Raw genomic sequence first — 24,335 nt, forward strand, 5'->3', positions numbered from 1 at the left:
AACACATGGACATACAGTATAGGTGATATGACAGAAGTATGTAGATTTGGCTTTAAACTTTAAGTTTGAGACTTGCAGATCGTCTAATTCGTGTTGCCATTAGGGAGAAGTAGTGTTTCTTCCCAATGAAAAGGCGTATCTGCGAGAATTAAAAGATTGAAGTGAAGTCTGGCGAGAGAAAATTTCAAGGCCGTCAAGGCAAGACTTTATGCAAAGAGATTTGAAAAATCCCCGCCCACATCTAAAACATTTCCAGCCGCGCACACGGTTCAGTCATTTCTCATTTGTGTGAATGCTGTTATCAGACACAGTTCGTGTAGAGATAAGGACACGATATTCACTCACGGGCAGTTATACGTTGCGTTGTCACAATGAAATTCTAAACACGGAATCAAAATTCAATGCGAGATTGACGAAAAGGTAAAAGCGAAAAGAGATCGAATATATGGACATAGGTGATATGACAGAAGTATGTAGATATTGTTCGGCTTTAAAGTTTAAGTCGGAGACTCGTAGATTGTCTAATTCGTGTTGCCATCAGGGAAAAAAAAAATAGTGTTGCCTCCCAATGAAGAGGCGTATCCGCCAGAATTAAAAGATGTGTTGTTTGCGTATGTTTTTACTAAAGTGTTACAGTAAAAGTGTAAGTTTATAAAGTATTAGCGTGTTAATTTCAACGCCAAACAGAATGAAAACGTTTAACTCAACAAATTCCTCTAATGCCACATGAAACATAATCTTCTTTCAATTGATTACATTTATAATGTAAAAAAAAAGTCAGTTTATTTATTAGAGAGAAAGAAACGATATTCACTTGCGGGCAGGCATATGTTGCGTTGTCACGATGTAAGTCCAAACACGGAATCAAAATTCAATGCGATCGTGACGAAAAGGTAAAAGCGAAAAGAGATCGAACACATGGACATACAGTATAGGTGATATGACAGAAGTATGTAGATTTGGCTTTAAACTTTAAGTTTGAGACTTGCAGATCGTCTAATTCGTGTTGCCATTAGGGAGAAGTAGTGTTTCTTCCCAATGAAAAGGCGTATCTGCGAGAATTAAAAGATTGAAGTGAAGTCTGGCGAGAGAAAATTTCAAGCCCCTCAAGGCAACACTTTATGCAAAGAGATTTTAAAAATTCCCGCCCACATCTAAAACATTTCCAGCCGCGCACACGGTTCAGTCATTTCTCATTTGTGTGAATGCTGTTATCAGACACAGTTCGTGTAGAGATAATGACACGATATTCACTCACGGGCAGTTATACGTTGCATTGTCACAATGTAAGTCTAAACACGGAATCAAAATTCAATGCAATCTTGACGAAAAATGTAAAAGCGAAAAGAGATCGAATATATGAACATAGGTGATATGACAGAAGAATGTAGATATTGTTTGGCTTTAAAGGTTAAGTCGGAGACTCGTAGATCATCTAATTCGTGTTACCATCAGGTAGTGAGAAGTTGTGTTGCCTCTCAATGAAGAGGCGTATCCGCGAGAACTAAAAGATTTGTTGTTGGGTGAAAGTGAAATCCACAAACACTTCAGGCAAAATATCCGAGTCTACAATAATCTTTTCACATTCGCATCATTCAGTGCTCAAAACGTAGATTTACACGATTCAGGACCATACGCTATGAGAATCTGTGGTCCCGCAACAATTAAAGCTACGACAAGTTTAATTCTGAAGAAACCACAGTTCGGTCAGGTTTATATTTATGATCACGGAGAAGCGATGCAACATACAATCGAAAGAGGTAAACGATCGGATGTATTAGAAATTCTACAGCCGTAATGGATACAAATCCATACATCTTAAAGTATCGCCCTTTACACGAAATTGATCTTCAAAACACGGACATATGTAATAAAACAACATGTGACAAATTGTCAGCGATAAGGCGGAGATACAGTGCATCCAGAAAGTATTCACAGCGCATCACTTTTTCCACATTTTGTTATGTCACAGCCTTATTCCAAAATGGATTAAATTCATTTTTTTCCTCAGAATTCTACATAAAACTCCCCATAATGAGAATGTGAAAAAAGTTTACTTGAGATTTTTGCAAATTTATTAAAAATAAAAAAACTGAGAAAGCACATGTACATAAGTATTCACAGCCTTTGCCATGAAGCTCCAAATTGAGCTCAGGTGCATCCTGTTTCCCCTGATCATCCTTGAGATGTTTCTGCAGCTTCATTGGAGTCCACCTGTGGTGAATTCAGTTGACTGGAGATGATTTGGAAAGGCACACACCTGTCTATAGAAGGTCCCATAGTTGACAGTTCATGTCAGAGCACAAACCAAGCATGAAGTTAAAGGAATTGTCTGTAGACCTCCAAGACAGGATTGTCTCGAGGCACAAATCTGGGGAAGGTTACAGAAACATTTCTGCTGCTTTGAAGGTCCCAATGAGCACAGTGGCCTCCATCATCCGTAAGTAGAAGAAGTTCAAAACCACCAGGACTCTTCCTAGAGCTGGCCGGCCATCTAAACTGAGCAATCGGGGGAGAAAGGCCTTAGTCAGGGAGGTGACCAAGAACCCGATGGTCACTCTGTCAGAGCTCCAGAGGTCCTCTGTGGAGAGAGGCGAACCTTCCAGAAGGACAAGCATCTCTGCAGCAATCCACCAATCAGGCCTGTATGGTAGAGTGGCCAGACGGAAGCCACTCCTTAGTAAAAGGCACATGGCAGCCCACCTGGAGTTTGTCAAAAGGCACCTGAAGGACTCTCAGACCATGAGAAACAAAATTCTCTGGTCTGATAAGATAAAGATTGAACTCTTTGGTGTGAATGCCAGGCGTCACGTTTGGAGGAAACCATGCACCGCTCATCACCAGGCCAATACCATCCCTACAGTGAAGCATTGTGATGGCAGCATCATGCTGTGGGGATGGAACTGGGAGACTAGTCAGGATAAAGGGAAAGATGACTGCAGCAATGTACAGAGACATCCTGGATGAAAACCTGCTCCAGAGCGCTCTTGACCTCAGACTGGGGCGACGGTTCATCTTTCAGCAGGACAACGACCCTAAGCACACAGCCAAGATATCAAAGGAGTGGCTTCAGGTCAACTCTGTGAAGGTCCTTGAGTGGCCCAGCCAGAGCCCAGACTTGAATCCGATTGAACATCTCTGGAGAGATCTTAAAATGGCTGTGCACCGACGCTTCTCATCCAACCTGATGGAGCTTGAGAGGTGCTGCAAAGAGGAATGGGCGAAACTGGCCAAGGATAGGTGTGCCAAGCTTGTGGCATCATATTCAAAAAGACTTGAGGCTGGAATTGCTGCCAAAGGTGCATCGACAAAGTATTGAGCAAAGGCTGTGAATACTTATGGACATGGGATTTCTCAGAGGAAAAAAATGAATTTAATCCATTTTGGAATAAGGCTGTAACAGAACAAAATGTGGAAAAAGTGATGCGCTGTGAATTCTTTTTGGATGCACTGTATCAAAGACAGAGTTGATATTCGTGTTTATTTAAAAGCACAGCACGAGTCGACGCAAGCGGCAGATCTGGGAAAGCGACGAGCGTGCAGAGCCTCCTAGTCTTACAAAAAAAAACATCAAGTCAAGTTTTGAAAGTCTCTAAAGTCACCTGAGAACGTCTGTAGGGGTCAAGAGTTGGTGTTGTCATGTGGAGGGTAAATGGGAAAGGGGGATCAGAAAGTTCCCTGAGGTGCCCCACCATCAATAACACACCAGTTTTCAAGGTGTGGCCCCCTTTCCCCAGATCTGAAGCCATGCAGACCAGCTGTGAAGTTGTACCTCATTGTGAAATCTCTGAAGGTAACCCAGCGGGTCCGTCATGTGGTCCTGCACCACCCGCTGCCTTTTAAATTAAGCTCATTTCTCAGGGGGGGCCCACTCTGGCTGCCTCTATGCCTTGCTGTGGTCCACTCATTAAGGGGTATGAAGCACAGACTAATCCTCTGTCACCACAAATCCAGAAGAAGCTCTGCTGTCCACCTACAGACAGCTGCATAATTGGATAAACCGAAAAAGATTTTCTTTCTACCGGGGATGGCAGACTGTAAATTTTTCTTAACGTGTCAGCGCCGGGGATTTGATCATTTTTCTTTTACTTAATTGTTATCTATTCATTATTGTGTCTATCTTCTTTTGTATACTTCAGTGATTTTGAATGCTCTTCCTAATTACGAAGCTTCAAGTGACAACTTTCCACAAAACAAATTCTTCCAGACATACAAGTCGGGGTGGGTGGCTGGGACGCCGTCTTGTGACTGATGTGAAAGCTTTGTTTTCTCTCTCCAGAACCACGAATTTGTCGACGAGCAAGTGTTTGAGCACAACTGCCTGGAGAGCGGCATGAAGAACTACACATCTCGCAGCCCTTCACTCGACAGCTCCCACGGGCTGACCGGCACGTGCTGCTCACGACGCAGTAAGAAGACCACCCATCTGCCCAACTCGAGTGTCCCGGCCACACGTCTGCGAAGCATGCAGGAGCTTAGTGCCATCCACATCCAGTGTGGCGAGCAGCAGGCCCTCAGTACGAGGTGAGGGGAGCCGACTGACCGATGGCTTCTTGGGTTGTGTGGTGGTGGTGGTGGTGGAGTGGGGAATGGCTTCTGTACCACTGTTATGTCAAGAAATGCTCAGGGACATAGCCGCACATCCCAAAGTGGGGGTCATCTTCTTTGTGGTTACTCCAGGAGTCAAAACCCACTTGATAAATGGCCCGCTCCTCTCTTTTTGCGATTTCAGTTACTTTTTCAGTCTCATACTTAAGTCCTTAAGGCACTTATCTATATTATTATACTCATCCTAAGGCTATACAATTTAAAATAAGTGTAATGTATATAAACAGCCTCAAACTGGCGGTATACCATCCAAGGCTGTGGACAGAAGAACCTGCAACAAGTGTAGTGTGAGTAATCAGCCACTAGATGGTGTGCACCACCTACGTCTACAGATTGAGAAATCGACAATAAGTGTAATGTACATAAACATCCACTAGATGGCCATATACCTTCTTGGGCTATGGGAAGACCCGAAGAACCTACATGTGTAATGTGAGTAGTTAGCCACTAGATGGCTGTGTGTCTCCTAAGGCTGTAGACAGGGGAATCCACAATTAGTGTAATGTACATAAAGTCTTGGCGGCACGGTGGCGCAGTGGTAGCGCTGCTGCCTTGCAGTTAGGAGACCCGGGTTCGCTTCCCGGGTCCTCCCTGCGTGGAGTTTGCATGTTCTCCCTGTGTCTGCGTGGGTTTCCTCCCACAGTCCAAAGACATGCCAGTTAGGTGGATTGGCAGTTCTAAATTGGCCGCAGTGGGTGTGTTTGTTGGCACCCTGCCCAGGATTGGTTCCTGCCTTGTGCCCTGTGTTGGCTGGGATTGGCTCCAGCAGACCCTCATGACCCTGTATTCGGATTCAGCGGGTTAGAAGATGGATGGATGGATGGATACATAAAGTCATTAGATAGCTAAATCTGTATACCTCCTTGGGCTATGGGAAGAAGAATCTACAATAAGTGTAGTGTGAATAATTGGCCACAAGATGGTGTTCACCTTCTAAGGCTACAAATAGGAGAATCCTTTATCACACTTATTGTGTTTCACTTATTGTGTATCATTTTCTGTTTAAAGTTCAAGCATTCAGTGTGTGGTTGCAGAAAATCCCCCTGGAGTTTTTTCTTTGCCTTTACATACTGATCTCACCTATATTTCCATTTCTGCCTGCACAAACTTTTATCTTGTATCGATTTCTTGTCATGAATTTGTGCTCCTGTAAAAAGGAGCCCCCCGTAGTGTTTCCTGACTGCTGAATAATTCATTGACTGAACGTCCTCTGTGTTAGTGTGTCACAGAGAGGATGTGCAGCTTTGTTCATAATGGCACTCAGTTTTGTCTTCATTCTCTCTCTGTCCTCCTCCTCTATGACATCCTGGGGGTCCGGAGTGTGCCACATAACTGAGCCTGGCATTTAAATTATTCTGTTGATTCAGTGGGCCTCTTTTGAAGACATGTCACCATAGCCTAGTAAATTACATTCACCATCACTGAGTTGTAGAAAATGTGAAGGATGTGACTTCCAACATTAAATATAAGTGTGAAATAAATAAACATCCACTAGATGGCTGTGTGCCTTCTTAGACTGTAGGGAGAACGACCTACAATATGTGTACTGTGAGTAATCAGCCACTAGATGGTGTGCACCTTCTAAGTCTACAGATTGAGGAATCGACAATAAGTGTAATGTACATAAACATCCAGTAGATGGCCCAATACCTATTTGGGCTATGGGAAGAACCGAAGAACCTACATGTGTAATGTGAGTAGTCAGCCACTAGATGGCTGTGCACCTTCTTAGACTGGCAGGTGTGGGAGAGAACCTACAATACGTGTAATGTAAGTAATAATCACTAGATGACTGTGCTCACTCTAAGGATACAGATTTGGAAATCCACAATCAGTGTAGTTAGCCTATACCAGCATGGATCGGCTTCAGCCCCTATTTAACATTGACCCTGGTCTGGATTAAACCGGTTAGAAAATGACATGACATAAAAAACCAGCCACTAGATGGTGTGCACCTTCTCAGGCTACAGATTGAGGACTCGACAATAAGTGTAATATACATAAACATCCACTAGACGGCTGTATACATTCTTGGGTTATGGAAAGAACCTACATGTGTAATGTGAGTAGTCAGCCACTAGATGGCTATGTGCCTCCAAAGGCAGTAGACAGGGGAATCCACAATTAGTGTAATGTACATAAAGTCATTAGACAGCTAAATCTGTATACCTTCTTGGGCTATGGGAAGAAGAATCTACAATAAGTGTAGTGTGAAAAATCGGCCACTAGATGGTGTCCACCTTCTTAACAGAATCCACAATGAGTGTTATGCATATAGACGGCCACTAGATGGTGTCCACCTTCTTAACAGAATCCACAATGAGTGTTATGCATATAGACGGCCACTAGATGGCTGTATACCTTCTTAGGCTGGGGGGGTTGAAGAACCTAATAATTAATTCAGTGTGAGCAATCAGTCACTAGATGGCTGGGCCCCTCCTAAGGTTTATAGATAAGGGTATCCACGATTCCTTTTAATTACATATAAGCCATTAGATGGCTGTATACCCTCTTAAGCTGTGAGTAGAAGAATCTACAATACGTGTAGTGTAAAAAACAGCCATTACATGAATCGGCAGTTCCTAAAGTCACATTTATACTCAAGTGCAGACAGCTCCAAATGCAAGCACACACTTAGGATGCCCACCCTTTTCTGTTTAAGGTTCAAGCATTCAGTGTGTGGTTGCAGAATCCCCCTGGAGTTTTTTCTTTGCCTTTACATACTGATCTCACCTATATTTCAATTTCTGCCTGCACAAACCTTTATCTTTTATCGATTTCTTGCCATTAATTTGTGCTCCTGTATAAAGAAGCCCCCGTAGCATTTCCTGACTGCTGAATAATTCATTGACTGAAAGTCCTCCGTGTTGGTGTGTCACAGAGAGGATGTGCAGCTTTGTTCATAATGGCACTCAGTTTTGTCTTCATTCTCTCTCTGTCCTCCTCCTCTATGACATCCTGGGGGTCCGGAGTGTGCCACATAACTGAGCCTGGCTTTTAAATTATTCTGTTGATTCGGTGGGCCTCTTTTGAAGAGATGTGACCAGCCCTGCACACCATAGCCTAGTAAATCACATTCACCATCACTGAGTTGTAGAAAATGTGAAGGATGTGACTTCCAACATTAAAGAAACACGGTCACCTAAGAGAAAAGTATGACAGCATTAAGATTTATTGTTGCATGGGCCCCTAAAATGTACTGTTGTCTTATTGTAATTTTAGATTCTACCAAAGGAGGCTTATATATATCTATACTAATAAAAGGCAAAGCCCTCACTCACTCACTCACTCACTCACTCATCACTAATTCTCCAACTTCCCGTGTGGGTGGAAGGCTGAAATTTGGCAGGTTCATTCCTTACAGCCTCCTTACAAAAGTTGGGCAGGTTTTATATCGAAATTCTACGCGTAATGGTCATAACTGGAAGCAGTTTTTCTCCATTTACTGTAATGGAGATGAGCTTCAACGCCGTGGGGCGGAGTTTCGTGTGACATCATCACGCCTCCTACGTAATCACGCAGTACATAGAAAACCAGGAAGAGCTCAAAAAAGCGCTCAAGAAAACATGCATTATATAATTGAGAAGGCAGCGAAACAATAAGAAGCGAGCGAGTGACATATACAACCATATTCATGACTTCTGCTACTTCGGAAACAAAGCACGATGTAAACCTAAAGTTTAAATTAAGTTCATAGACAGGCTGCCGCTGGCGTTTGTAATTTAGTGCCTGCCCATATAAGGCCGTCCGTCAGCGGCAATCCAATAGCAAACTGCCACGGGTAAATATTCACGGGTGAAGGACTGTGTTTATGGAGAGGAAGATGAGATGGTCAGGGTGGTGTTTGACACAAACTCAGCGAAACTGCGAGAGAAAGTTTTAAGTGCCAGGACTAAGGTAACATTAAATACAGCCATGGACATAGCACGAGATGGCACCAGCACAGCTGGGAACCTTCGATGCATGTACACCGGCGGCTCACGTGAACTGGACGCAGTGCACAGATAAAAGCAACAGTTCCAAAGAGTGCTGAACAAAACCGAATTACACAATTGAAAAGGCAGCAAAAATATGAAGCGTCTGATAAGCATATTCATAAATCCAGCTACTGCGGAAACAAAGCACACGGTGGAAAAAGTCAATGTCCCGCTAAAGGAAGACAGTGTAAAAAAACCCGTGCATGCAGTGTGTCAGGTCTCAGATAAAGAAGAAGACGAGCTGTTTATTGATGCAGTAAGAAACGAATCGATGAAAGAAACCTGTCATCTTTACAACGATTGACAAACACGGAATGTAACTTGAACACAACACATCCTACAAATACAAACCTGATTGAAAGAAATAATGATAATCAAATCCTTGATGACAGCAACACTCAGTAACACTCACAAAACAAATACTGTATATTGACAGTCATGTTACATTATTTTTAAAATGTTCCCTTTTCTTTTCTAGCTTTTTAACACACTACTTCTCCGCTGCGATGGTATATATATATATATATATGTATATATATATATCCCGCTCTACATACTCGAATAATGGATACTTTATTCGCCATCAATGATTGTTTTGGTAAAGCCATACTCAGTGTATTCATTAGATGAACGGTAAAAAGTAAGAGCGAGGGGAGGATGACTTATTGAGGCATGCAGGCTGTAGTGCTTGGCGTCAACTCTATCTGAATTGCGATCACATTTGAAAAATATATTTTTCAAGTTCTATTTAGTCCATATGTGTCAAACTCAAGGGCGGGCCACATCCGCCCGGTGTAATTATATCCGCCCGAGATCATTTTATATACTGTATTATTGTTATTAAAGCCGGGTATATGAAGCGCTGGTAACACAATAAACTACATATCCCATAATGCAGCGCTTCAGCTGCCTTGCATCAGGGTAACCTGAATGCAATTCAGAAGATACAGAAAACAGCATAATTAAATAAGAATCTGACACTTCAGCGGACGTTTTAACCCGTGCACAATCACAAAGTGATTTCAGGTGAAGCTGCTTTTATGGGAGACACAAATGCACCAGTTCACCTTGCCCCACTTTCCCTGTTGCCAAGTAATGTTAAACCAAGTCGTCACTACGGTGTTCCCAAATACGCACTTTGCTGATAAACTGAGCGCACTGAGTTTGCACGGCGCTTTGGTGACTTTGATGAACAAAAAAAGTCCGTCTACATGCGGCTCGAACCTTGTGCATGTTTGGTAGCACATATCTGTGTGAGAAGCTCTTCTCAGTGATAAAGACTAACAAAACAGCACACAGGAGTCGCCTCACTGATGAGCACCTGCAATCCATCCTGAGAATCTCCACAACACAGAACCTCACAGCAAACAGAAACGAACTTGTGGCCAAAAAAAGATGCCAGGCGTCCAGCTCTAAAATGACATATGAGCAAAGACAACTGAATGATTTGATTTGTTATTGCACGTAAGAGCGGGAATCAACCGTTTTAACAAATAGCGTATTGCACTGATACGAAATAGCTGTGTGTGTATATATGTAGATATGTATGTATATGTATATATATGTTTATATATGTGTGTGTATATATATATATATATATATATATATATGTATGTGTGTGTATATGTGTGTGTGTATGTATGTATATGTGTGTATATATGTGTGTGTATATATGTAGATATATATGTATATATGTGTATATGTATAGATATGTATATATATATATATATATATATATATATGTTTATGTGTGTGTGTGTAAATATATATATATATGACAACAACACTCATCACTCACAACAGTGACAAAACAATTACATTGACAATCAGGTTACGTTATTTTCAAAATGTTTCCTTTTCTTTTCATTGCTTCTTTAACACACTACTTCTCCGTAAGCTTGGTATTTTACTAGTATATATATATATATATATATATATATATATATATATATATATATATATATATATATATATATACTAAGATTCCCTCAATTCTACTTTATTCACTAATTTCTCCCATTAGATCTCATTATAACATTAGAACAACAAAATGAAACTTTTGACAAGAACAGGTTATTCAGGCCAGCAGTTCTATCCAATGAATTCCTCCCAAACAACATCAGGTTGGGTTTTGAAGGTCCCTAACCTCCTGCTCTCTACCACACCATTTGGTCACTTATTCCATGAGTTCCTAGTTCTTTCTCAAGTCTCCAACTGAGTCCCCATGTTCATGATGAGTTCATTTTAAAGTAATCCACGGTACTCATTCCCTTCATAATTTGTAACATGTCTCCTCTTATTCTCTGTTTGCTTAAACTGTAAAGGCTCAGCTCTTTAAATCTTTCCTCATAACTCAACCCCTGTAGTCTTCTAATCAGCCCTGTTGCTCTTCTCTGGACCTTTTCTTGTGCTGTTATGTCCTTCTTGTAGTCTGGAGACCAAAACTGCACCCAGTACTCCAGATGAGGCCTCACCAGTGTGTTATAAAGACTGAGCAGAACCTCCTGTGACTTGTACTGCACACTTCAAGGCGCTATATAACCTGACATTCTGTTAGCCTTCTTAATGGCTTCTGAACACTGACTGGCAGTTGACAGAGTCCACTACGGCTTCTAAATCTTTCTCATGAGGTGGACTTTCCATTTTCAGACCTCCCACTGTGTATTCAGACCTTACCATTTGTAACACTTTACATTAACTGAAATTAAATTTTATCGTCCACAAATCTGCCCAAGCCTGTCTGCTGTCCAAGTCCCTCTGTGATCATTTAACAGATTTGAGATTATCTGACAATTCACTGAGCTTGTAATCCCCTGTAATCCTCTAATCAGCCCAGTCGCTCTTATCTGGACCTTCTCTAGTGCTGTTATGTCCTTTTTGTATCCTGGAGACCAAAACTGCACCCAGTACTCCAGATGAGGCCTCACCAGTGTGTTATAAAGACTGATCAGAACCTCCTGTGACTTGTACTTCACACGTCAAGGCGCTATATAACCTGAGATTCTGTTAGCCTCCTTAATGACTTCTAAAGACTGTGTGGCAGTTGATTATGTCAAGTCTATTATGACTCCTAAATCCTTCTCAGAAGGTGTAATCTTAATTTTCAGACATCCTATTGTCCATTCAGACCTAACAAGACCTAAAGTTAATGCAAGCATTAGGCTCAGCTATTTTACTCTTTCCTCATAACTCATCCCCTGTAGTCTTCTAATCAGCCCAGTCGATCTTCTCTGGACCTTTTCTTGTGCTGTTATGTCCTTTTTGTAGCCTGGAGACCAAAACTACACCCAGTACTCCAGATGAGGCCTCACCAGTGTGTTATAAAGACTGAGCAGAACCTCCTGTGACTTGTACTCCACACGTCAAGGCGCTATATAACCTGACATTCTGTTAGCCTCCTTAATGGATTCTTAACGCTGTCTGCCAGTTGATGGTGTCGAGTCCACTAAGTCTGTTAAATCCTTCTTGTGACGTGTGCTTTCGATTTTAATTGGGTATTCAGATCTCAAATTTCGATATGGAATCCTTTACATTTACTGACATTCAATTTCATCTGCCCTGAGCTGGTCTGCTGTCCAAGTCCCCCTGTGATGATTTGACAGATTGCTGGTATTCTGAGTGAGCCTCACCTTTTCATCTTCCTCCTATTCAATTCTTCAATTCACCTTCTTAGCAGTTAGCAAATCCATCTCACTTTTTTCACCATTTAGTGTTTCACTATCGAGAACTTGAATTTCTATATGAAGTTCCACAGTCAGCCCACCAATTTGCACTCTTTCGTCTCTCTGTTTTATTTTTGTTCTGAATTCCCTTTTTGATTATTTGTAGCACATCCCACGTGTCTTTATTTCTTGGTTGGATTCTACGAAAGAAGCCCTACATCTGCCTTACTTAGTAATAATGCATTTTATTTGTATAGTGCCTTTCCCATCGGACCTTGACTGCAGGAGTCCCAAAACACTTTCAAAAAAAGACCACTAGAGGGTGGGAAAACGGAGTCAAAAACCCGACTAGACGCTGAAAGGGCAGTGAAAGATCTTTAGAAAGTTCTAGCTGTGCAAGCCCGTGCTGTAGAAAGCTTGGGCTCCTGGAAACTATTGAAATTGTCAGAAAACAACTGAAATGCAGAGTCGGCCGTTTAGTTTTGCTGACGTGCGCGCCCCCCTTGTCTATCAGTGACTAAGCATCTTTGTTTTTCGCTGGTGGTTTCATTTTGCCGATGTGTTCCCCTCGCTTCTGTATCAGCGGCTAAGCAAGTTTGTGTTTCCTCAGCAGTTTCATTTTGCTGACATGCTCGCCCCCCTTGTCTATCAGCGGCTAAGCGAGTTTCACTGTCGTTGGAGGTTTTGTTTCGCCGATGTGCTCGTCTCACTTGTGTATCAGCGGCTAAGTGAGTTTGTCTCTCCTCAGAGGTTTCATTTTGCCAACATGCTCGCCCCCCTTGTCTATCAGCGGCTAAGCGAGTTTGTCTTTCCTTGGCGGTTTTGTTTCACCAATGTGCTCACCTTGCTTGTGTATTAGCGGCTAAGTGAGTTTCTCTCTCGTTGGAGGTTTTGTTTTACCGATGTGCTCACCTCCCATGACTTTCAACGGCTAAGTGAATTTGTCTTTCCTCAGTGGTTTTGCTTTGCGGACACGCTCGCCCCACTTGTCTATCATCAACTAAGTGAGTTTCTCTCTCATTGGAGGTTTTGTTTCATCGATGTGCTCGTCTCACTTGTCTATCAGCGCCTAAGTGAGTTTCTCTCTCGTTGGAGGTTTCGTTTTACCGATGTGCTCACCTCCCATGACTATCAGCGGCTAAGTGAGTTTGTCTTTCCTCGGTGGTTTTGTTTTGCGGACATGCTCGCCCCACTTGTCTATCATCAACTAAGTGAGTTTCTCTCTTGTTGGAGGTTTCGTTTCATCGATGTGCTCGTCTTGCTTGTCTATCAGCGGCTAAGTGAGTTTCTCTCTCCTCAGAGGTTTCATTTTGCCAACATGCTCGCCCCCCCTTGTCTATCAGCAGCTAAGCGAATTTCTGTCTCTCTTCTGAGGTTTTATTTTGCCGATTTGCTTGCCCCCCTTGTCTATCAGTGGCTAAGCGAGTTTGTCTTTCTTCTTAGGTTTTGTTTCGCCAATGTGCTCACCTTGCTTGTCTCCCAGTGGCTAAGTGAGTTAGTCTTTCCCTGGTGGTTTTGTATCTCCGATGTGCTCACCTCGCTTGTGTATTAGCAGCTTAGCGAGTTTGTCTTTCCTCGGCGGTTTCACTTTGGCGGCGGAGTCGCTTTCTTTCAGCTTCATGCTGTGGCCTCGTCCTTCTTTCTTCTCGTTAACTTTGGCCACCTTGCCGGCTCTTTGAGGTTCACGCTGTAGCCTCGCACTTCTGGGCTGGACAGACAGACACACACACTTCCACACGTAGATGTTTATATAAAGGAAAAGGTTTATTTTAACAAAAGGATGTGCAAGCGCAAAGCTCCGAAGAGCACAAAGGAATTGCCAAAAAGGGCAAATAAAGCAGTTCCCAGTAAACAAAGTCCAAAATCATACTAAAAAAAACAGAGCACCAGTTCAAAAAGTCCAGGAAACACGAAAAGCAACAGCAAAGCACAGAAAACTCCATGCACGCTCCACTCCGCGGCACATTCAGAATGAAAAAGGGCGGAGCGTCATTCCTGGAAGTGATTGACAGGTGGCACCGCCCCCTGGGGAGCCACCCACAAAACACATAGGACAATACCACTTAAAAATAAACACACAGAAAAATAGACATAATACATAAACAAAACATTCATACTAATAAATGATACAAAATTAGACACAGCCGACCAGAAACATGACTTTGAACCTCGTGCTGACTGAAACACCGTGACATATCAATCCCACTCTTTACACCATCAGGTAGTTTCAGTTAATCACACTTTCATCCGTTTATTGGGTTTTGTGTGACGAGCCTCTCCTCTCTTTTCCTCTTTTTCTCTTTATTAGATTTTTACATCCGTGAACTTTGTCTTTTTCGGCCATCAGCTTTGAGATTCTACCTAATGACCCTCCACTCTTTCACCCTCTCTTAACTCGATTTGAAGTAATGAGTCTCCCTTTTTTTTTCCGCGGCCTGCTGTCAGATTCTGCTCCGTGGATTTTGCCCATTTTTTTTTTAACTGTCAGGTTTGACCTTTTCGTGTAATGAGCCTCACTTTTTATACATTTTACCCAATGGCCTTCACTTTTTCCCCCGTCAGCTTTGAGATTTAACAAAACGGCTCTGCATTTCTTTTCTTTTTTTTTTTTTTACCGTCTCTTTATGAAAGCCGTCTCATCGTTGCAACTCGATTCTTCAGAACGCTCTTTGTTTCTTTTTAGGCAACGAGTAATGAGTCCCACTTTATTCACGTGGCTCTTCGCTGATGGAGACTTTTTAAATGAATGTCATTAGAGTTGACATAATGGACCTCACCTTTTCCTCTGTGTCTCATTAGATTCTAGATATTACCGTTCATCCATCCAGCCATATTGAGGCCATTAGTCCACTTCAGGGTTGTGGGATTCAGAACAACAAGCCTCCTTTGTTTCCCCTCTGTAATCATCTTTAAGATTCCACGTAACGAGCCTCACTTCATCAAGTCTTCTGTTTGATTCTCCTCGATGAGCTTGAAATATTTTTTCCCTGTCAGCTATGACATTTCACGTCTCCCTGTTTTGTTTGTCTCATATTAGAATAAGCAATGCGTCCTCCTAGCCATCATGTGCTTCCAGTTAATCTTTTATTAAATTCCAAGTAATGAGCCCAACTTTCTGCTTGGATTCTTATTGGATTACTAGCTGTGTAAGTCCGTGTTGTAAAAACCTTGGGGTCCTAGAAACAATTGAAATCATCAGAAAAAAACTTGAAATGTAGAGATGTCAGGTAACTCCTCTGGGCGTCTCTCTCCTAGGAGGATTCGTTTTGCCGACATGTTTGCATCGTTTGTGTATTAGCGGCAGGAGGAAATGTAAAAGGGATACCGTTTTGCCGACGTGCTCACCTCGCTTCTGTATTAGCGACTAAGCGAGTGACTCTCTTTTTGGATGTTTTGTTTTGCCGATGTGCTCGCCTGGCTTCTGTATTAGCGGCTAATCGACTTTGTCTTTCTTTGGAGGATTCGTTCTGCCGATGTATTCGCCTGGCTTCTGTATTAGCGGCTAAGTGACTTTGTCTTTCTTCGGAGGTTTCATTTTGCGGACGTGATCGCCTCAGTTGTGTATCCTCAGAGGCACGGAGTCCTTACCACAACTCCACTTCTCGTCTCACTTCCAGGCCAGACAGACAGCTAGACACACACTACCACTCGTAGACGTTTATATATGAGATATATATTATATTATACATATTATATAAGTCTCGTCCCAAGATTTTTTTTTATTATAATAGATATATATACTTTTGGATGGAAGTCCCGCGAGATGATGACTTTTGCCATGAGATCCTTTCAAGTCACGCATGCACATACATACAGTTGTACTTGAAAGTTTGTGAACCCTTTAGAATTTTCTATATTTCTGCATAAATATGACCTGAAACATCATCAGATTTTCACTCAAGTCCTAAAAGTAGATAAAAGAGAAACCAGTTAAACAAATGAGACAAACATATTATACTTGGTCATTTATTTATTAAGGAATATGATCGAATATTACATATTTGTGAGTGGCCAAAGTATGTGAACCGTTGCTTTCAGTATCTGCTGTGACCCCCAATAACTGCAACTAAACGTTTCCGGTAACTTCTGATCATTCCTGCACACCGGCTTGGAGGAATTTTCACCCATTCCTCCGTACAGAAGAGCTTCAACTCTGGGATGTTGGTGGGTTTCCTCACATGAACTGCTTGCTTCAGGTCCTTCCACAACATTTCGATTGGATTAAGGTCAGGACTTTGACTTGGCCATTCCAAAACATTCACTTTATTCTTCTTTAACCATTCTTTGGTAGAACGACTTGTGTGCTTAGGGTCGTTGTCTTGCTGCATGACCCACCTTCTCTTGAGATTCAGTTCATGGACAGATGTCCTGACATTTTCCTTTAGAATTCTCTGATATAATTCAGTATTCATTGTTCCATCATGATGCAGCAAAACAGGCCCAAACCCTGATACTACCACCACCATGTTTCACAGATGGGATAAGGTTCTTATGCTGGACTGCAGTGTTTTCCTTTCTCCAAACATAACGCTTTTCATTTGAACCAAAAAGTTCTATTTGGTCTCATCCATCCACAAAATATTCTTCCAATTGCCTTCTGTTTTGTCCACGTGATCTTTAGCAAACTGCAGACGAGCAGCAATGTTTTTTTTGGAGAGCAGTGGCTTTCTTTCTCCTTGTAACCCTGCCATGCACACCATTGTTGTTCAGTGTTCTCCTGATGGTGGACTCATGAACATGAACATTAGTCAATGTGAGAGAGGCCTTCAGTTGCTTAGAAGTTACCCTGTGGTCCTTTGTGACCTCGCCGACTATTACACGTGTGTCTTGCTCTTGGAGTGATCTTTGTTGGTCGACCACTCCTGGGGAGGGTAACAATGGTCTTGAATTTCCTCCATTTGTACACAATCTGTCTGACTGTGGATTGGTGGAGTCCAAACTCTTTAGAGATGGCTTTGTAACCTTTTCCAGCCTGATGAGCATCAACAACTCTCTTTGTGAGGTCCTCAGAAATCTCCTTTGTTCGTGCCATGATACACTTCCACAAACTTGTGTAGTGAAGAGCAGACTTTGATAGATCCTGTTCTTTGAATAACACAGGGTGCCCACTCAACACCTGATTGGCATCCCATTGATTGAAAACACTGGACTCGAATTTCACCTTCAAACTAACTGATCATCCGTGAGGTTCACATACTTCTGCCACTCACAAATATGTAATATTCAATCATTTTCCTCAATCAATAAATAATAATAAGTATAATATGTTTGTCTCATTTGTTTAACTGGTTTCTCTTTATCTACTGTCAGGGATGCCAGGGGCAACGACCCGGCCGGGACGCCGTGAGGGACCGGAAGAGGGTCAAAGCCCACCCTGGATCACGTGGGGGCCGTTTTCCTGGTTGTTCTGGGGCCCACGGGTACAGGGCATGGAAGCTCCACCCTGTAGGGGCCCGTGGTCACTGCCAAGAGGCGCCCCAATGCCTTGGGGACCTGTTACCCCAGCACTTCCGCCACACCAGGAAGTGCTGGGGGGAAGACTTTGGACATTACCCGGAGAGCTGCTGGGAGGACAGCCGGCACTTCCGCCACGCTGGGGCGTGGCCAAGGGAGGAATGCAAGGAACACCTGGTGCTCATCCGGGGACTGTATAAAAGGGGCCGTGTGGAAGAAGAACAAGGCACGAGAGAGGTGTGGAGGCGGCGTGAGAAGAGGCATTTGTGTGGCCAGGACTGTGTGTTGGGGTTTGTGCACTTTTGGACTGGGTCTTAGTGACCATTTATTGTAAATATTATTGTAAATAAAACGTGTGGTGATGAAGAACAACATGTCCGCCTGTCTGTGTCCGGGTCGGCTCCACACCTCTCTCGTGCCTTGTTCTTCTTCCACCCGACTCCAGCGCTGAATGAATGGAGACGGCCCCTTTTATACAGTCCCCGGATGAGCAACAGGTGTTCCTGGCATTCCTCCCTTGGCCACGCCCCAGCGTGGCGGAAGTGCCGGCTGTCCTCCCGGCGGCTCTCCGGGTGTCGTCCTAAATCTTCCCCCCAGCACTTCCTCCACACCAGGAAGTGCTGGGGTAACAGGTCCCCAAGGCATTTGGGCGCCTCCTGGCGGTGACCACGGGCCCCTTCAGGGTGGAGCTTCCATGCCCTGTACCCGTGGCCCCCAGAACAACCAGGAAGGCGGCCCCCACGTGATCCAGGGTGGGCTTTGACCCTCTTCCGGTCCCTCACGGCGTCCCGGCCGGGTCGTTGCCCCTGGCATCCCGGACACTACTTTTAGGACTTGAGTGAAAATCTGATGATGTTTTAGGTCATATTTATGAAGAAATACAGAAAATTCTGAAGGGTTCACAAACTTTCAAGCACAACTGTACATGAAAATGCTGCTCTGACCAAAGCACTGCCCGAGTTGTTTGTGTAATTACCGTTCCTGGATGTGACAATATTTTATCAACAAGTTAACAGGCCACATTAATTTCAAAAATTAACATGTTAAATTTCCCAGGCCTAATTAGCTAAGGAAGTACTTCTATCAATTTAACACAACCTAAAGTAGAGGAGAGGATGGGGCCATGTACTGATAATGCATTGCTGCACCCATCACGTGACAGTCGCACCTGGATTGGGACCTGAGTGCAGCGGGTGACACCTCAGCACCACACTGAACAGTGTGAGGTTTTCGATGGTGGCTGCAGTGCCAATCCTGCCACCAACCCCCCAAGTTTTCCCTGTAAATTGGAGGACCTGCTTGCAGATTAACGTCATGCCCAGGACGGAGCAATTGCAGGTTAAGGGGCTTTGCTCAAGTAGAGTAGAGTCACTTGTGGCATTTACGGGATTCAAACCAGCAACCTTCTGATTGCCAGCACAGATTCCCAGCCTCAGAGCCATAACATAAACTGACTAACTAACCAGTGGCCCTTACACATTTGATTCCATGTAATGATCCTCACTTTGTGTTTTATATTTGATTCCACGTAATTCCATCGTCTCCTCTTGGCTTCTTTTGTATTCATGACTCTCTTGTCCAAGTTTTTAAAATGCACTGGACACACTGAGACTTCATTTATTGTTTCATCGTCCCCTCTTAGATTTTGAGTAGTCCGACTCAACTGTTGCCATCATTTAATTGATTTGACACAACGAGACTCGCTTCACGTGCCGTCTCCTTTCAGATTCCGCACCATGATTCTCACTCTTCACTTTAATTTGATGCAATGAGACTGTGTCTTCTTATTCGGTCCACACCATTTTGAATCGATTCCACATAATGCTTGTCATGCTTTAACTCTGATTGGATTCCTTGCGATTAAGATTTGCGCTTTTTTCCGTCATTTTCTTTCAGATTCTACATACTTCGTCTCTCTCTCTCTCTCGTTTCCTTTTTTTCCCGTAGGCAGGACATACAACACTCCCGTTTTTCAGCGTCTCCTCTTAGATTCTGTGCGGCTGGACTCCTTTTTGCCTTCTTTTAATAGATTTTGCATAATGAAACTTACATTTTTTTAAACATCTCCTTTCAGATAATTCACATAATGATTCTCACTTTTTACTTGGATTACATTCCTTGTAATGAGATTCCGCTTTTTTTCAGTTTTAGCTCCTGGTGTATGTGGTTTGACTCTCTTTTTCCATCTTTTAATAGATGTTAAATAATCAGATGCAGCATGCAAGTCCCTCTAATGACTCTCACTTTTTTTCTTTATTAGTTTCTATGCAATTATAAAAAAAATGAAAGAGTTTGTGTGCCACCTTGGTGATCCCATATAATTTGACAGAATTATGCAGAAAAATGCAACATGTAATAATTTGTGGGAATGTCTGAACTTGCAAGTTCAGAACAGAAGTGAGAACAAGATGGTTGGTCCAGGGGTTACATAGTCACTTGACAGGAAGGGGTGGGTCCAGGAGGATAGGGGAGTGGCCGTCAGGAGAGAGAAGGCATGAGACTACAGCGCCAACCCCCGGTTCGGCAGGTAATCACCACCACCAGAGACCTTAACTCTTTCAGCACTGACTTTTTGTTTTCCTTTTCTCCCAGGGCTGCTTATTTTTCAAAAAATAAAAAACCTTCTGAAAAGCGCACAAAGGAATAGTTTCTCACATAAATCAACAGAACACATCTGTTGCTGTGTGCAGTGCCCTGTCGCAGCGTCTGTTAGCCATGTCTGCCTGTCACAGCAGCAGTTGCACAGAGGCAGGGGTGGCAGTGGATCAGCTGATGCTGGTACCTCACTTTCTGTTTTAGAGCTCAGTCTGCAGGGGCCTCATGTGTAAACAGTGCGTATGCACAAAAATGTTGCATACGCCCATTTCCACTCTCAAATCGCGATGTATAAAACCTACACTTGAGGCAAAGCCACGCACATTTTCACGCTAGCTAAAACCCTGGCATACGCAAGTTCTCCGCTCGGTTTTACAAACTGGCGGCGCCCAGCGTCAAAGCAGTGCTACTGTTCCAGTGTGGCTTCCCTTTCTTTTTTAGATCCACATCCCTGATGCAGCTTTATAAATACACTAAAATTAACCGCATATTTTTTATTAATTTAATGCATCTGATTGTAATTAACCAGTAACAATATAATGGTCCATGGAATGGTAAAACTATTCTAAATACCATAGCTGCTTTAGTGTTGTTACTCTCACTGCACCTTCTTCTTTCAGCTGCTCCTGTTAGGAGTTGCCACAGCGGATCATCTTTTTCCATATTACTCTCACTGCACCACTCGGAGTATTTATATCACTGTATCTGAGTGTGAATCACAGGAGTACAGCAGCTGATCAGAACAAGAATTATCGGTATACAGCATCAAGCACACGCTGCCTCAGCCACGCTGTCTATTTGAACTTCTCCCATACGACAAACGCTTCAGAGCCTTTCCTGTACAGACCTCGCGGTTCAGAAACAGTTTCATCACAAGAACTCTAAACGCACTCAATCAGTCCATCAAGTGCTCCTTGTAGAACTGTCTGTACTTATCAGTACAATCACCTCACTGTAAACTTGCGATACTGTTATAATATTGCTCAACCTGAGCCACTTTATAAAGCGCGTATTTACATATGATGACGATATCATTTTTAAGATGAAATGCAGAAAAGTATGTTTATTACATTATACAAATTAAATGTTAACATCATTTAAATAATCTATATTGTTAATAATTAAACATGTTAGGACACGGTGTAGCAGTGCTAGAAAGGAGCTGGGGCCCCGTTGTTCCCGTCTCGCTCTGTATCCATACTGGTGCTGGCGTGACCCTGGATGAATAGATGGATAGAATAATTAAACACGTACTACAAAGATATTTCAATGTTCCTTAAACGTTTTGAAGAATCGGCGTTCTAAGCTTACAGATGCCTTAACGTCTATTACAGAGCTGATTGTGTGGAGATTGGGTATTTGGAGATAGAAAAGGAAGGACAGGAATTGGAGGTTAGTACGTCTGAAAGAGACAGTACTGCTGCAGTAAATTATTTCATCGAAGGTTGCGCATGGCGCAGCAAGCATCATGTGTGAGACATGAACAATCACTGCGCCATCGTGTTCACGTGTTTAATAACGTGCTTTAACTCCTATCATCATGAAAATGACATCACGTATACTTCTCAGTATTTAAATTATTCAGAGAGCTGTAATATCACAAATGTAATGGATTCTGTGTCCTGTCGGAGGAAGAGAAAGCCGGTTTAAGAAGCACATAGAGATTCACACACACAGAGCACATAGAAGATCAAATACAAAACAAAGCATTTAAATGTGCTACTTTAGTTACGATGGTTTTTGAGAAACTAGTAAATTAAACAATTTTAAGATGAAGTTTATGATGTTCTACTTTAATGACAAAATAAACTACGTGATTAAAGTGGAAATTTCGAGATTAAAGTTGACATTTCATACTTTTTCCCCCACTGTGTCCCTATTTTTTTTTCTCTGTACCCTAATAAGCTTTCATATGACACTCAGACGGTGGGCTACGACTCCCCTTTTCATGGCGACTTTGATGTCTGACAACTTCTTTTTTAATTTGGCACTGTACGACTTTGTGAAGTTGAGCTTTCGAGTTTCTCCGACACTCTAGGTCACTCGATTGACTTCCTTTTCTTGTTTATCCCACTGTTTAAACCAACAGTTTTTCTTTGCCTCCACTTGGCATTCGCTGAAATTCTTCTATTTCCCCCTGTGCTTTTGCCATTGCCTTTTCACAGAATGCTGAGCTTAAGGGCTATTTATATTGATTTGCATATTCAAAGAGGCGTAATTCTGGGAGGAGTTGGGGCGGGACAGCAGACGCGTGCACGTGCGTTACTTTTCACGCTGACCGGGATTTATGGAGTGGAAGAACGTGGAAGTTGGCGAACGAACCGATTTATGCATCTGGATTTTTTTGTGCGTTTGCATATTTCCACTTTTGTCTTTACGCCATGTTATAGTGTGAATTCTATGCATGGCGTTATGCATGAGGCCCCAGGTCACTTGTACCAAAATTGGAGTCCGACAAGTCAAGAATCCGATTCAAAATAATGAAATATAAGTTTTATATATATATATATAAGTTATTTCCACTGCATATTTTGCTTTGACATTCGCTTCGCTCCCTCGTCCGATGTCGATGCCACTCTAGATGGTGTTTACTTCACACAAACACAGGGATTCAGCATGAAGTCGAGTCTGACATTTCTCCAAGCAAAGGGGGTCTACCTGTAAAGTAACAGTGAGTTTTGTCAATGTTTACAGCTGATAATCCACCATCGTGCTTCACAGTAGGGATGGTGTACTTTGTGTCATGAGCCTTGTGGTTGTTCTCTTTGTTCTGCTGTAGCCACTGAAGGGTTGACATGGTCTTGTGTTTTGACTCATTTGTCATGATAGAAGATCCAAGTGTGCCCTACGAGCAACTTCTGCACTGATGAATGCCAGTTGTCCTCCAGTATTTTCCAGTAATGTGCTGCATTCATCTTGTCATCAGTTTTCACCGAGTTCCCTGTGCCCACCGTAGCTGACGCATCCACCAGAACATCACAGATCCACCGCCGTGCTTCACAGTAGAGATGGTGCACTTTGTGTCATGGGTCTTACGTTTGTGGTTGTGACTGTAAAGTTCAGTTTTGGTCTCATCACGCCAAAGATTTGAGGCTTGTCTGGATGCTGTCTGGCACATTGTAAGTGGGCTGTTTTGTGGCGTTGGCATAGTAAAGACATTTTTCTTGCATCTCGACCGTGGAGCCCATTTTTGTTCAAGTGGATCTGAGGGAGGCTAGAAACCTACAGTGGCAATCGGAAGGTTGCCAGTTCGAGTCCCATAAATGCCAATAGGGACTCTGCTCTGTTGGGCCCTTGAACAAGGCCTTTCACCTGCAATTGCAGAGCACTTTGAATAGTGAGAAAACAGCTATATAAATGCAAAGAATTATTATTATTATTATTGTGCATATCGAAACAGCAGCGCCACTTGTTTGCCCGTATCTATGCTGAAGTGGCTTGTGGGGTTTTTCCTGGCATCTCGACAGATTAGCCTGGCGGGTGTGGCTGGAATCTCAGGTGGTCTACAACAACAACATTTATTTCTGTAGCACATTTTCATACAAAAAAATGTAGCTCAAATTGCTTTACATAATGAAGAACAGAAAAATAAAAGACACAGTAAGAAAATAAAATTAGTCAACTTTAATTAACATAGAATAAGAGTAAGGTCCGATGGCCAGGGACGACAGAAAAAACAAAAAAACAACTCCAGACGGCTGGAGAAAAAAAAACTAAAATCTGCAGGGATTCCAGACGATGAGACCACCCAGTCCCCTCTACAGGCCTGACTGTGGCCTGGTAACAACAGAACTCCTAACTCTCCACTTTATTATCAGAGTCTGAACACCACTTCAGACTAAGAAGTCTACCATCGACCACATCCTGGCACTGAGGGTTCTCATGGAGCACAAACGCGAATTTCGGCAGAGTTTCTTTGCAGCCTTTGTCGATTTTCACAAAGCGTTCGACTCAGTTGATCGAGCTGCCCTATGGGACATCCTGAGGGTTCGCGTGATCCCCTCGAGGTTGCTGGATGTCATGGCCGGCCTGTACACTG

At 42.8% G+C, this 24,335-nt stretch overlaps 1 protein-coding gene across 4 annotated transcripts in view; it reads left to right on the plus strand.

Moving 5' to 3' along the window:
* The window catches only part of kcnd3 (potassium voltage-gated channel, Shal-related subfamily, member 3), a 530,781-nt gene that overhangs the window by 487,873 nt on the left and 18,573 nt on the right, over positions 1–24,335 (plus strand). For all 4 annotated transcript variants that reach the window (XM_039749437.1, XM_039749440.1, XM_039749438.1 and 1 more), the window contains one exon: positions 4,280–4,524. In XM_039749437.1, the coding sequence (XP_039605371.1) occupies positions 4,280–4,524 (245 nt within the window). The remainder of the gene's footprint in view (positions 1–4,279; positions 4,525–24,335) is intronic.

This window comes from Polypterus senegalus, chromosome 3 (assembly GCF_016835505.1).
Source record: "Polypterus senegalus isolate Bchr_013 chromosome 3, ASM1683550v1, whole genome shotgun sequence".
NCBI lineage: Eukaryota > Metazoa > Chordata > Cladistia > Polypteriformes > Polypteridae > Polypterus > Polypterus senegalus.